Here is a 14,944-nt window from a genome sequence, read left to right on the forward strand (position 1 = left end):
AATCAGGTTTTGTTTTTTAGCAAGAATTGGAGCAGAACAGAGGAGTAAACCCTGAATATTAATGATTACGTTCCTGCTGCCTTGTCAGTGAAGTCGGAGAAATGACCACATGGATACACAGATGTGTTTCGCTGCAGTGCTGCTGTGTTTAGCCAAGTTGGCAGCCAGCAAAGGCTCTCATTCCCCCTTTCCTGTCAGCTCATCCCCCATCTTTCTCTCAGATTTTTTGGACGACCTGATGCAGGGACAGATGGATCAGACCAGGCACCCTTGTTCCCTTCTGGGATTCAGAACAACAAGCCAAATGCACTGCAAAGTTACTTTGAACTTGATTACAGCTCTTATTACAGGGTGCTTTGTCAGCTCACAAGCTGCTGACTCATTCATCAAGCCGTATTGTCTGCTGCAAAAAGCATTTCACCTACTGCTGCTTGATGAGTTAAATAGCTGTTGGTGGTGATGCACAATAGTTTGGGATTTTGCAATACATTAACTGTCACTGTAGTCCTCACTGCTGTTTGTGCTTTTTGCTTCCCTTCAGAGAGATGGCCTTTAAATCTGATAGCGTGGGCAGCACAAAACGCCACAGCTGGGAAACACAGACAAAAATACTCACTGAGATGGGTGAAAGAAAATATTTTATGATAAAATAAAAATGTAAAAAAGCTTCAGTGAGGTTTAAATGACTTCACTAGTACGACACCGTATTTATAGTTGACCAGTAATATGCATATCTTATATACTGGCATATCTTAAAGCAAATTTATGGTACAGCAAACATGTCCATTTCCATAGGTATTCACCCACACAGAGGGTTTTACCACCTGCATGCTTGTGTGCAGTCCTTGATAAAACAAAAAGCGCATAGTTCAAGGTGGATGAGGTTAAATGCTAATTAGTTAAAAAGTGGGACAGAACAGACAGACAGTCGAGTCCATCATAAACAGGAGAAGCACAAAAACCATCAAAGACCAATGGTGTGCGACACAGTCTGTGGAGTGGAAAGTGATGGACCCAAATACAGATGAACGAAACTTGGAAACAGAACTTGATTATAACAAAGTGGAGGCCGAAAAAACTAAACATGAACCAAACACAAAAAAACATAAATGAGAAATATAGACACACAAAACCTAAACTGGGAAAACTAAATACACGAAAACCAGGAACACTAGGAAATACATGAACACCTGAGACATGGGAGGTTAGCAATAGATGACAAGCAGACAATCTGGCAACAAAAAGAGGAACACAAAGGGCTTAAATACACAGAGGGATAATGAGGGAATGAGACACAGGAAGAGAGCACAACTGGGAGTAGTCACACACAACGAGACCGGGAGGAAGCAAAACTGAAAACAATAACATAGGACGTGAGACCGTCAAGTAAAACAGGAAACATGAGACAGGCACAGAGACACGGACTTGACGCTGAAACAATGAGAAGCACAGACATAAAAACATAACTTGACTAGATGTGACACAAGGAGACAGAACCTAAAGATCAGGAACTATAAATAACATAAGCAGAAAACAATAAAGAGAATCAAAACCATAAAAAACAACAGAGAACATAACTTAATCAGACCCAGTACCGTGACATAAATCATGTTCTGTCAAACCTAAAGTCAAATGTAATCGATATATTTCATACAACCCATATTTGTTTATTTTTTATCTTTATTTTAATGTCACTAGTTTGGGCTCATTTTATAGTTTGCAGTGGAGCATATGAAAATAGATAGATGGCAAAAAACTAGGCAAAACTGTGGTTTTTGGAGTTTAACCATCACTGTGTCTTGACAATCCCTTTGTCTTCTTTACTGACAAGAGTTTAATGGATGATTTCAGCATAACTCACTCTAACTCTGGTGATACAAAAGAATAATAATCAGTTCTTGTTTCTATTCTTGTTGTTTACAGGTGCAATGAAACAGATGAGAATTATCAACTAGATTTTCATTTTGGAGCCAAGATGCCATCGCACTCACTTGTTTATAATCTTCCCACACTGAGCTGAATGCTAAATTACAGATTCAGCTCATACAGGTGCATTGCTTTTCATAGCTAAAGGTCACAGCTGCTTCAGACCAGCCTGTATTTTTCTTGTCACACAATCACCTCAATGCTTCTCATGGCAGCATTGCCAGTGTTGCTCTGCTTCAGAGGCTGTGAATGTGAAAATCTCTGCGTTGTGTGATTACTGAGCTTTGTCACCTCACAGATCGGTGCATGTTGAGCAAAGTAGAAAAGTATAATTGCACATGCACCTTTTCTATATGCTATGCTCTTTATCATGCTGTAATTGCTGCCTTGGCATAAAGATAGGTTGCCAAGGCGGAATAATAGTTCTCTGTAACTTTGCAGGACCAGCTGGTAAGCATTTATCTACATTGTTAAATATGCAAGACAGACAAATGTCATTGTTGAGTTCTTTTGGATGCAGCACAAACTTTAGCAAAGACCAAGAATAAAATTAAAAAACAACCTTCCTTCACACTCAACATTTTTGAGAAGGTTTTGAGAAAGTGTAAGTTCGAGCTGTTAGGCATTCTTACATTTTCTTCTGACTTGCTAATCCAACATATTTAATTGAAATGTAATGCGATGCCAGCCATGACAATCCTCAATTTAAAGCACACCGTGACCCACGGGACAGAAGTGATACAAAACAAACAAAACTAGAGTCTACAGCCATGTTAGCACCAGTAATTACAATTAAGTGCCAACAGTACACAATAATAAAAAAAAAAACTGGCCAATAGGGACCAATTTCTTTTTTACTTTTCATAAACATTCAAAAATTATTAATTCTACAAGTCTTTGGTGTCTCATGTGGACTTCAAATATGGAAATTACTGCAAAATGCAAACTGAAGATAGTAAATTCAGCCAATGAGAATCTTCCAATCTAATTCAGGAAGGGTAAGAAAAAGGCCAAAATTCCTCCACAGTCGTGTCAAAGGCTCATCGCCACAGATTTTTTTCACAACTTCTTTGGACAGTTTGGATAGATTTTCCCCCTTAACAAATGAAATCATTATTTCATTTAACCTGTATAATAATAAAATCAGGTTGATTATCCGAAACATTTAAATGTAACAAATATTCCCCAAAAACGAAGAAATTGGAAAAGGGACAAAGCACTCTCTTTATGGCTCTGCCTCTTATAGGATGATGATGATGATGATGAATGCTTATCCTTTGTTTAATTATATAGAAGATGTGACTTTGGTGGTCAAACAATGCTTCAAATATGTTATTGTTTAATACATTAATAAAGCACTTTTGAAAAAAAAATATGTTGGATCAATTTGTTTGATATCTTCCAGTGAACAATTAGAATTGTTACTGACAGTAATTGGATATAGCCCACCTGAAAAGTGTTCATTAGCAGTCGCTACCATGGTAAACCAGTTTTTTCAAATAACTGACACTTAAGTATTTCATGTAAATCAAGTGTTTACAAATTGAAATGTTAGCCTAATGGTGACACTGTATGTGTGGTTGTCAAACTGTGAATGGGCCACAGCGTCTTGGTTAAATATGTCTTTTGTTGGGCAAATGCACAGCTTGTTGCTCCTATCCTGCTAACACAAATTCAACTTGGTTCATTTTTGTTAAAAGAAAATATCCAAAGTAGAAAAAACAAAGTTTGAGAGCCACTGTTCTAGATGAATAATGAGGGGATCATTAGTTTGTTATGTCAGTCAGGGAACATTAATACCAGCACCGAGTTTCATTAAAGTAAAACTATATTTCATGGAGATACTTTACACAGACATCAACATCATGCTAACACTTCACAATAAGTCATTAAGATCAAATAAACTAAATGCCTGAGTGCATTTAAGTCACTCATATTCAACTAATTATTGTTACATAAAATGAATTTTTAGGCACAGTGTTAGCAACACTCTGGCTGAAATAAAGCTTCTGGCACCAAGAGATAATCTATAACAAGGCTGGATATTGAAAGCGACAAAATCCCCTGCATCTCAGTCTCACCAGCAGCATCTAATAAGTTCATTTATGAGATTTTTACTGCAGGAAGGTGTTACCGGTGGTTTGGACCTCCTTGTTAATCTCTCTTGTCAAAGGAAAAACATTAAGAGGATTTAGGGATTATATCCACTACATGTGGTGAAGCTAGTCCTTTACATTGAGACATATGTATCACATTTCATCATAATTGCATGAAAATTCATTGCACCACATACGAGACTGTATCTGAAGAAAACGCCATTAAGTCACTCCCTCAGGATTTCCTCATGGGGAGTGGAGTGGAAAAAAAATGAGACAGCTGGCCGATAGGAATGTGCTCTTATATGTCCTTTGGTTCATATGTGGTACAAAAGTATAGCCATTAAGAATTCATAAGTACTATCTCCCCACAACACCTTATATTCACACATGTGCTGCAATGCTTTTGCTTTTAAAAAAAAGTCTCCTTCAACAGAATATGTGTTTGTAATAACATTTTCCTGTGCATAATTTCCCATTTTCTCCACTGTAATGTTAAACTGATGACAATTTTATACTCTCTGCAATTACGTGCTAAAAAAGGAAGAACATGCATTATTCAGTTTTTCTACACTGATTCTAATGTGTCGTTGTCGTCTGGTAGATGCTTCTCGGAAGTAACACGAAGGCCATGAATTCAAAACTAATACTGTGAAGGTAAGGACCAGATTAATGAGATCATTACATGCATTATGTGAGAAAATTGGACCCAAGTGTGGGAACTGTGCTTGTTCAGTGGTACGCAAGAGCCTGAAATAGCTCTTATTTTCAGAAGATAAACAAATTAGGAAACATACACAACCATTTAAATAAAATAGTATAAATTGGATGAAAATGTCCACATTCGCTGTCATTCAAGTTTCAAGTTTCATTGGGTGAATGTGCAGTAGTAGCAGCAAGCAGGTGAATTCTGTACATTAATATGAATAGACATCTGACTATTTTACAGAATAGACAATATAAACATATTTAAAATTAAAGGAATTTGAAATGTACATTGTGCCTTGGTTTAGAGTGTCTGGAAGAGAGTCCTGTCTCAGTCAATTATAGATGATGTGAGAGGGCGGGTGTGTGTGTGTTTAAGGCCCGGATGTCTTGGGGATAGAAGCTCCTCTTGAGTCTCTCTGTCCTTGCCCGGATGATGCGGAACCTTCTACCAGATTGCAGAAGTTGGAACAGTTTGTTGCCAGGATGGGACGGGTCCTTCAGTATCTGCGCTGCTCTAGTCCGGCATCTCCTGGTGTAGGTGTCCTGAAGCCGGGGGAGAGCAATCCTGCAGCAGCGTTCTGCTGTACGGATCACTCTCTGGAGAGCTTTTTGGTCCTTCACACAGCTGTTCCCAAACCACGATGTGATGTTCTGTGTGAGCATGCTCTCCACAGCGCCTGTATAGAAAATCCTGAGGATCTTTGGAGAGACCCTGAACTTCCTCAGTTGTCGTAGGTGATACAGGCGCTGCCTAGCCTTTTTGGTCTGGACCTGAATGTGGGCAGCCCATGTCAGGTCTGAGGAGATGTGGACACCAAGATATTTGAAGGACTGCACCCTCTCCACTGGAGCTCCATTGATGATAATGGGCTTGTAGTCTCTGTGCTGACCCCTTCTGAAGTCCACCACCAGCTCCTTGGTCTTGCCGACGTTCAGCTGGAGGTGGTTGTCCTGGCACCATGATGCCAGATTCTTCACTTCATCCATGTAGGCCGCCTCATCGTTGTTGGAGATGGCACCCAACACCATTGATTTAAGGAGAGAGATAACACGTTATTAGGGTTATGAAAACAAGTTAGAGTCACCAGGAAAATCCACCAATGATTACTCTGAGACAGTTAATTTATTATTTGCATATTTAAAACATGTAAACTCTGCAACAGAAGAAAGTATGTCAAATATGCACTAATAAGCATAAATGCCAATCTACTGAAGTAAAGCTAAATTAAATTTTCCTTTTACTCTGAAACAAAATTTCAAATTTGAACATGCACATTTTTCCGTGTAGTGAGTCTGATTCTCTCTATTTTTTATGTGAAATTCTGTGAGAGGATTGTTGGTACGTGGTGTTCAAAGCCAGTGAATCATCTGGCACTTTTATAGTTTTGACCCTTTTTTCTGATTTTATGTGACAATAATGTGTTGAATCATAAATGCAGCAAAATATATGAAGAGTTCAGATGCAAAAGCCTCTAAATGCCACCTCAGTAAAAAAAATGAGACAATGCTATCAAGTGAAAGCTCTCAGTGTGTAGTATGCCATAATCAAATGCTTTTTGTTGGAAGCCTGGCCAAATCCCACGTTGAGCCTCTTAACACTTGTTTCCTCTTAACCTCCCAATGTCAGCAGACTGTACTCTGTCATCAGCACCACCAATCAGAAGACACAAATCTGATCATGTGACAAACAGGTCAAGGTCCCAGTTATCAGTTTGTCTTCATAAGGTTTGCCAACTTTGTATCTTTACACAGGTTCATACTTTACTTTTCACTACAGTAACTAGAGAGGCATAAAGTGGATCAGCCAATGTCTGCTTTGAGATTGTTGATGGAGAAGCACAGAGAAGGTCAGAAGGAGCCTCTCTGTGTTTTTGTGAATCAGAAATCATATAATTGGTTGCAGAGAGTGAACTGTGGCACTGCATGAGGAAGTTAGGAGAGGCAAAGAAGCATGCAAGGGTGGTGCAGGACATAAGAATATACAGAGACAGTGGTCAGGTGTGTGGTAGGAGTGGAATATGGGTTCAAGGTGGGGGTGGGATACATCAGGGATCTGCAGAGTCCCTTCTTGGTTGTGATGATGATGGACAGGCTGACGGAGTATGCAGATGACACTGTGATCTGCAGAGAGAGTAGAGAGCAGGTGTTAGAGAGCATCAAAAGGTGAAGGTATGCTCGAGATAGAAGAGGAATGAAAGTTATTGTGAAGCTGAACGCACGGCTGATTGTTGGGAAAAGATGCAACTTCTGGTCATTTTGCAAACGTACTGTTTATAAGGTTGGGAAAACCTGCAGTCAGCTGAAGGATATGTCTCCCACTGAAAACACGACAACCAGATGAAAATAATGAACTTTCTGGGATTTCCTTACCTGGACAAATGAATCAAGATATCATCACTGCATCAAGACAGGCAGATGAATTTAAACACCTGTGGTCATCTACCCAAAACAAAGACAGGGTTGAGCAGGTGGAGACGAGTGTCAAGAGTGACTTGTAGCAAAAGAATAAGAGTGAAAGGGAAGGTTTACAAGATGCTAAAGAGATCTGCTGGTGGTTTGGAGATGGTGGTGCTAACAAAAAGACACAAGGCCAAGCTGAAGACAATAAGACTTTAGTTGGGAGAAACCAAAATGGAGAAGATTAGAAATGAATACATCAGAGGGAAGTTTGGAGACAAAGTTAGAGGCAAGGCTGAGATGGTTTAGACATGTGTAGCAGAGGGATAGCAGACATGCTGGACAAAGAATGGTGAAAATGGAGCTGCCAGGCATGAGCAAAAGAGGAAGACCTCAAAGAAGATTCATGGATGTAGTGAAGGAGGACATGCAGAGGGTTTATTAACCCTTATACGAATGAAACCGTCAAACCTGAAATCATAATATACAGAGCCGCTGAGAACACCAGATTACACAGAGAAACCCACGAGGAGCAGAGGTAGATGCACACTATAAGTACAGACACAAGGTAATCAGGAAACGACACACAGGAGGAACACAGAGCTTAACCTAATGGGCATAACAAGACACAGAACTTCAAAGTAAAACAGGAAATCACAAACTGTTTTACAAACAAACTCAGGAACACAAATGCCACACCGGGAAAGCACACAGGCAGGAATAACAAAACACTAAGAACCAAAACCCTAAGAAGTGTATGGTCTAGTTATTTTGGAACCTCTTCACTTTATTCTTCTGTTATTGTTTAGCTATGAAGTGCGCTGTCATTGTAAGTGGTTGTACTGTGTAATTATTGCTGATCACTTTGTTCAGTGTGTCACAGCTAAATCTGCATGTAAAGTGTCCAGTTACATCTTCGAGTCCATCTCTTTGCTTATTATGGTTGCAAAAAAATCACTAAAAGTTTCTGCAAAAAGAAAAAAAACCCCACAAGGATGTTGAAGGTTTGCCGCAAAAGATAATCAAATTTGTGACTTCAATTACATTTTTTGAAAATAAGACATTTAATTTGTTGTATAAATTACCTTTACATTACAATTAAAGTGAACCTACTGTTAGATGGAAGTTTTTTGCACCCAACTCTTCTTATATTAAGGTTTAAGGCAAAAGTAACTAATATTTGCCAAGTGCTCTAAAAATTCTCCTTTATTCAGCAGGTTTGGCAAGCATAAGATTTGTGGATTAAATTTCATTGGAAGCCTTTGGGTAACTTCGGTTTTTGAGTTTTAGAGTTTTGGAGACTTCATCCTGAAACAGGCATACCAGAATGATATTTATAAGTTAAGTGTAAGAATGACAATAACAGCTGCTGCAATATTAAATCATCACCTGCAGTACATGTGTCAATCTGATCTGATGCCGTCTGTGAGAAATATTCCAATACACTTGAAATATTTTGGTGAAAATTACACTTTTAAAAGATAGACACTGTTATTCAAAGAAAGTGCACTAAGTGTCTCTACCCCTCATTTTTATTGTTTTTACAGTGACCTCTTTATCAATCATTATCATCCTTTCAAAATCAGCTAAAGTCACTTTTTCACTGACAGACAACTGAATCTTTGATCTTGTCTGGGGTGATTATTCTTTATTCATTTCAAATTATAGCTTCATAATGTAATGGGGTCACAGGAAGAAGTCATAGAAGGCCGATAATGTTTCCTCCACAAGCCCACACTCACGATGAGGTGGTGTTTCTCATACAGAGTGCCATTCATCATTCAGCTCTTAGCTCTCCATCCAAGTATTACTCATTAAAGTAAAAGAAACTGTATTTCTTGCCTTTACAAATACCCCACAGAGGAGGGAGAGAACTTTAATTTAATTTGCCTTTGCTCCTGCTTGTCAGTGGGCAGAAGTAAAAGAAAAAGATTTAACAAGGAGTGTGGTCCTGTCCTTTGTGAGCAACACGTAAGGCTATGTCCCTATGGGGTCTCAGGATCCTGTGGGAATGACTGAAACCTTTACAAAATAGGACCCCTTTGATTAAAGCTGCCAGGTATTTAAATTTCACTTCAGTTAAAGTTCCCGTGTGTCCCATAATCGCAAAACTTCATTAAAATATCATTAGGATGTCACTAGCTGAGTCGCGATAGTGTTGCCGGTGTTTCAGTCTTGCTGCAGTGCAGAAGTCCTTGTGCAATTAAGGAGTTCTCAACAGTAAAGAAGGCCAAGAGGGATAAGAAGGTGTGTCTTATTCACTCAAGTGAGCCCCGTTTGATTCTGACAAGAATACACCCATGGGACAGACACGGAAACCAGCGAGCATGTTGCTCTGGTCTGGCTTTAATGGTTCTCTCAGGTGTGCACAGGTGACTTACTCCTGCATGTTTTAAAAGATTAGTCTCTCTGGTGGATTAGAAGATCTGTGTGATATTTGCACCAAAATTTTAGCAAGAGATCCTGTAAGTTGTGCAGTGGGGCCTCCATGGCTCAGGCTTGTTTGTCCAACATATTCTACAGATGCTTGATTGGATTGAGATCTGGGGAATTTAGAGGCCAAATCAACACCTCAAATTCATTGTTGTGCTCCTCAAATCGTTCCTAGTCCATCTTTGCTCTGTGGCTGGTGCGCTAACCTGCTAAAAAAGGACACAGCCATCAGGGAATGCCATTTCCATGGAAGGGTGTGTACATTTTCTGGAGCAATGCTTAGGGTAGGTAATATGTGTTAAAATAACATCCACATGGACAGCTGGACCCACAGTTTCCAAGAAGAACATCACCCAAAGCATCAAACAGCCTCCACCGATTGTCCCTCTTCACATAGTGCAACCTGGTGCTGGGTGTTCCTCAGGTAAGCAATGTACATGCCACGTCCATGCCATGCAAAAAAAAAAAAAAAAAAAAAAAAAATGTGATTGATCAGACCATTTCACCTTCAGTTTCTGATGTGCACATCCCCATTGTTACCCCATTGTTTATACCCCCACATGGGTATAAAAATTGCATTTTAGAAATGAGTACATCACAGGGACAGCTTAGGTCAAGCAGTTTGGAGACAAAGTTAGAGAGGCAAGGCCGAGGAGATATTGTATCTGATTGGAAGTCTTTTTCCCTTAAAAACAGTAAACAGTAACACTCCAGCAGGAAGCCAGATTGTGTGCATTCAGTAAAGATTGGACTTGTAAACATCTTATATAAAAAGGCATATGCAGCTATAAAAACAATCCTGAGCAAAATCAGTGTTTTTAGATGTGTTGGTGTATGAAAGCAGAACCAATGAAGTGTATCCCTCCATTGTTTTACACCACAGAGGTGAGCTGACCTATTGCAAGCTAATTAGAGTTTGCAAGAACAGAGATAATGAGAGAGAAGCATGGCACATGTGAAAAATACATGACTCGCCCATTTAGAGACAAATTAGCTGATGATGTGCAATTCTGAACAACAACCGGTAAAAGGTCAAAAAGAGGCCACAGCTAGATTGATATCCTCAGGTTTTCAGCCAGTGCCTGCTTTCTCCTAAGATACCTAGTAATTCGCTCACCCCTGGGGCCTAATTATCCTTCAGTAAGAATGAAAGCGAGCAGGGAGGGGTGGGCACAGACCTAGATGTTTTTTACTCCTCCGCCACCTCCCTTGGAGTCGGATGATAACATCGTCACCAGTGACCAGCACTCATTATAGCCCAGGCTGTGCTCCAGGACAAGAGCTGTGACAGGATTCACATCCCCCCGAGTGGAGGTAGAAGAAAGAGCTTGCTGTCATTTATTCATAGCACAAAAGTCATTATCCTTGGCCTGTGTAGGTTTCCTTAGTTCCTGTCTCAAGTCAGAGAGACCGGCGAGGCCGTGATGGGATCACGGAGCTGAAAGCAAAGATTGTTCACTTCATGTGTGAAGAGTTCATTCCCGAACTGATATCTGCCTTTAGAAATTTCTACCTGTGAGTAGAGAAGATTTAAAAACTTGTGGAGGGACAGCTTCAAATGGATTCAAACAATTATGAGAGCTCATAGTGGAGCAATTGGAGTTGACACCAGATAAAATTAAATTTATTTAAAAAAAAAAAATTTAGTAATTAAAAGTCAAATTGTGGGGAGGGGGGACTATGAGAGAGAGTAGTGGATCATAGTGTGTGAACAGGTAAAACAATAGTTTGATCACCTTAAAATCAATCTTCATTTCCCCATCAATATTAATTCAAGTATTGATTTGTGCCAGCTGGGTCAAACTGTTTCTATACATTCACTGTCCTGGAGAGGTTAGAAACAAAGCCAACAAAAGCAACTGGAGGCACCTTTAAGTTCAGGTTTTTAACAGCAGCTGGGTAAGCAGTATAGAAATGTACTCCCATTTTTGTAGCCACTTTTAAGCTTTCCTTTTTATTTTTAAATGGAGGAGGAGAAGAAGTCAGAGTCACACCCTCAGCCAGCAGGTTAGAAGTGCATCTGTACACATCTTTGTAGATTTAGTCTCAAATTCTAATCACTGGTGTTAATAAATCATGTTGGCAGTGCTGCCTCACCCATGTACCTCATGGGAAAATGAAAAAGCGCATATGCACACATCTCTACTCTCTTTTACACAACAGGTCTCAGTTCTTTGCTAATAAAGAAGAATTAACTGCTTTTAACAGCAAATTCCAAATTTGAGAGGGCATACTGGGAAAAAAAGGAAAGTATTTATAAGGGAAACAGGCTGTGACCCTACATCTTCAATTTTCGGTGGGCAAGGTAAAAACAGAATGTCTGGGTAAAGGTTAAATTTAAAGTGAATCGGTCTCAAGTATGTTGAGCATATGTCACCTACTTCCATCTGGATAAGTGAATAAGCAGGCCTGTTAGGTAAGAAAAAAACAGTGGAGGGGAAATGCATTTGGTCAAAGTTTTACTCCTAAAAAAACCATCATTATAACTGTTACCATTTACAAATTTAAGAATGAAACTGGGTTCCCAAATACTTGGTTAGACAGTAAATAGATATACATACAGGTATACAACAGTGAAAACACTGGTCTTAAAGGTTTTCTTAAAAAACCTGTTGGACACATTTGATGAAAACTTTGAGCACCAGTCTCAGGACCAGTATTATTTACACTAAGCTGGCTAAAACACATTTATTTCCCACTGATTAACGAAATATGACACCATCTAACAGGAAACCAGCTGTAACGCTTCCTGTGGCTTCCATTACTTTTTTATGTCAAGTGTTAAATCATCTACCTTTTGTAATTGTCTGTCCCACTCTTACTAATTTCACCTGTTTGTTCCCACCTGTGTCTCATCCACAGTATTGTACCACTCCATGTTTCTGCTACTCAGACTTCTCATGCTCCTGATTTCAACTTCAACTCAACTGTATTGTCCTCAGAACAACTGGTTTAAAGTATTCTGCCATCAGGTTTGGTTGGTGAGGAAGATCCAGCTTTTGCTTTTGTTATTCCGAAGATTTGAAGTAAGCCATCGCTTCACAATGAAATTTCGTCCATACATTGTTTATGTGTTCTCACTGAGCTTCAGTTGACCTTAGTAGTCATTTGGGGTTGGAGGTGCTGGAGACATTCCTTAAAGATTTAGTTCCATATTGGCATGATATCATCACACAGTGCCACTGATTTGTGTGCTCCACATCCATGATGTGAATCTCCTTTTGCACCACATCCCAAAGGTGCAGATTGAGATCTGGTGACTGTGGAGGCCGTTTGAGTACAGTGAACTCAGCGTCATGTTCAAGAAACCAGTTGGACATAATCTGAGCTTTTTTGAAATGGTGCAGCCATCAAAGGTGAGTACATTGTGGTCATAAAGGGATGAGGATGGTTGGTAACAATACCCAGGTAGGCTGTGGTGTTTAAATGATGCTGAGTTGGTACCAAAGGCTCCAAATTGTACCCAAAAATATTCCCCACACCATTACAGCACCACCAGCAGCCTGAACCATTGATACAAGGCAAGATGGATCCTGATGCTTTTTATGTTTACACCAAATTCTGCTGTCTAAATGCTGCAGCAGAGACTGAGAATCATCAGACCAGGAAACACTATTTTCCCTTTTTCCACCATCCCTTCTAAAACTGAGAAATGGTCAAGTGGGAAAATCTCAGTAGATCAAAAGCCTATTAAAAAAATAAAATAGCCTTATGTTTAAAGTGTTAATAACATAATTTATGTAAGTTAATCGCAGTACTATTCAGAATAAATACTCTCTGATGAGGAGGAGGCCTCAAGCACTCTGAGTTCTTTCTCACAGATGTGTCATGATTTATATTACCTAAAAATACTGAGACCCTCTGTGGAGGCTCTCCAAATTTTAATCCTCATCCTTTCATACACTGATAAAAACCAGCACAGTCCCATATACAGTTTACAATAAAAGGAGCTGAGTAACCCATTTATGAAAAGCAAAGGCGTTGTAGAAAAAAAAATCCTCACGATCAGCTCTTACAAGGGACCTCGATGCGGAGTGACAACTCACAAGCTGCTAATCACCCATGCCAAAGCAAAGAAAGAAACAATGCCAAGATCAAAGCTCCACATATCAGCAGCTCTGTTACATCCTCTTCCATTCTGAAGATTACCTGAGCAGTGCAAGGTTAGCCTCCAGCCCTCCTGCTGATGAAAAAAGAAGTGCCGAAGAGGCAGAAATCCACTGATTCTCCTCGAAGGCGAACCCACACAAGAGCACCATATAAATATTCTCTTTGATCCCGCCAGCCTGGCACAGGTTGACTTGGATCCAAGTAGGCATTAGACGACAAAGGGATCTGAATGAGGACAAGCCACATGCATGCCGAGCTCTGAGGAGGCCAGCTGATTGCACCATCTGGCCTTCTTCAGCAGGTTTGAGCTCCTTAAAAAGAGACTCTACTGATCTGCAAGCGAGATGGGAGACTGCTGCATAACCAGAGATGCTTCTAATGTGTTTTCAAAGATTAATCCAGCTGAAGACCAAAATTATAAGATGTGTTTTGGATACTGCTAAGAATTTAATTTAATTTAATTTTAATTAAAAATGTAAATTTAAATTTAAATTCATGTATCGCAAAACTTGTAATTCTGTTTCATCAAGTTGCAACAATTGCTAATCTGAAAAGAAGACTGGTCAGTGGTTGAATCCTCCAAAAAGTCTGGCTTTGGCTAATTCACACAGAGAGACCCATTCATTATTCAGTAGTCAGTATAAATAGGATATTTAATCTTTTCAGTCTGAATTTTCCTTTCAGTCTGGAACACTGTCTGAAAGACTTCCTTTTATAAAGTATGAGAAGCTATAGATTAGGCCTGCAAAAGAAGGAAACAAATACTGAACCAAGCAAGAAAAAACACTAACATGAGGCCAAGAGCCATTACAATACAAAAAAAAGATCATCTTAAATGGCAGCCTTTTTTACTTGATATTTTCTTTCTTTGTGCTAAATGTAGCCTTGAGTGAAATGTCCCTCCTGGACTAGATGGCTTGCAGTACCCTTCACGTCCTTGTTCCTAATTCATGTGAGCAGTAAAGCAGTGGCTGTGTCCTTCTGCATGCTGCTTTCCCTCTGTGGTTATGGTGTGACAGGTGGTTTTAATGGGCATACATGCAGCTTTTCTGGTCCCGCTTCAGAGATCCACTTTGAGAACCTGCTGTGGCAATCTGAGCTGCTGCACAGTCCATGTTATACAGTAATGTTGCTTTAAAGTATTCTTGTGGCAACATGAAAATTACATATAACAAAATGATTACTCTACTATTGAAGATAATTGCTGCCAATGCTGCTCAGTTGGCTTCATTTTCCCGTTTGTCTGCTTTAGTTTTTTTTTTTACTTTTTTTAA

At 39.5% G+C, this 14,944-nt stretch overlaps 1 protein-coding gene across 4 annotated transcripts; it reads right to left on the minus strand.

Annotated features, from left to right (window-relative positions):
* Nucleotides 1–621: 621 nt before the first annotated feature.
* LOC146392816 (uncharacterized) lies at nt 622–14,014 on the minus strand. Of its 4 annotated transcripts, none has more exons than XM_084953775.1 (3): nt 13,710–14,014; nt 6,999–7,048; nt 622–6,851 (listed from the first exon to the last, which is right to left on the minus strand). In XM_084953775.1, the coding sequence occupies exon 3, from the start codon at nt 5,757–5,759 to the stop codon at nt 5,067–5,069; it is 693 nt and encodes a 230-aa protein (XP_084809901.1). In that variant the 5' UTR covers nt 5,760–6,851; nt 6,999–7,048; nt 13,710–14,014; the 3' UTR covers nt 622–5,066. The 4 variants fall into 4 exon arrangements, with proteins under 4 accessions (XP_084809901.1, XP_084809893.1, XP_084809918.1 ...); XM_084953767.1 differs by having other exon boundaries at nt 6,950–7,048; XM_084953792.1 differs by lacking the exon at nt 6,999–7,048.
* Nucleotides 14,015–14,944: the final 930 nt, after the last annotated feature.

Source organism: Perissodus microlepis, chromosome 2, assembly GCF_051167445.1.
Source record: "Perissodus microlepis isolate ML-2025 ecotype Zambia chromosome 2, ASM5116744v1, whole genome shotgun sequence".
Taxonomy (NCBI): domain Eukaryota; kingdom Metazoa; phylum Chordata; class Actinopteri; order Cichliformes; family Cichlidae; genus Perissodus; species Perissodus microlepis.

Excerpts from the sequence above, each read along its gene's own strand:
- LOC146392816 (XM_084953792.1), bottom strand. The coding sequence starts at position 5,759 with ATGGTGTTGGGTGCCATCTCCAACAACGATGAGGCGGCCTACATGGAT.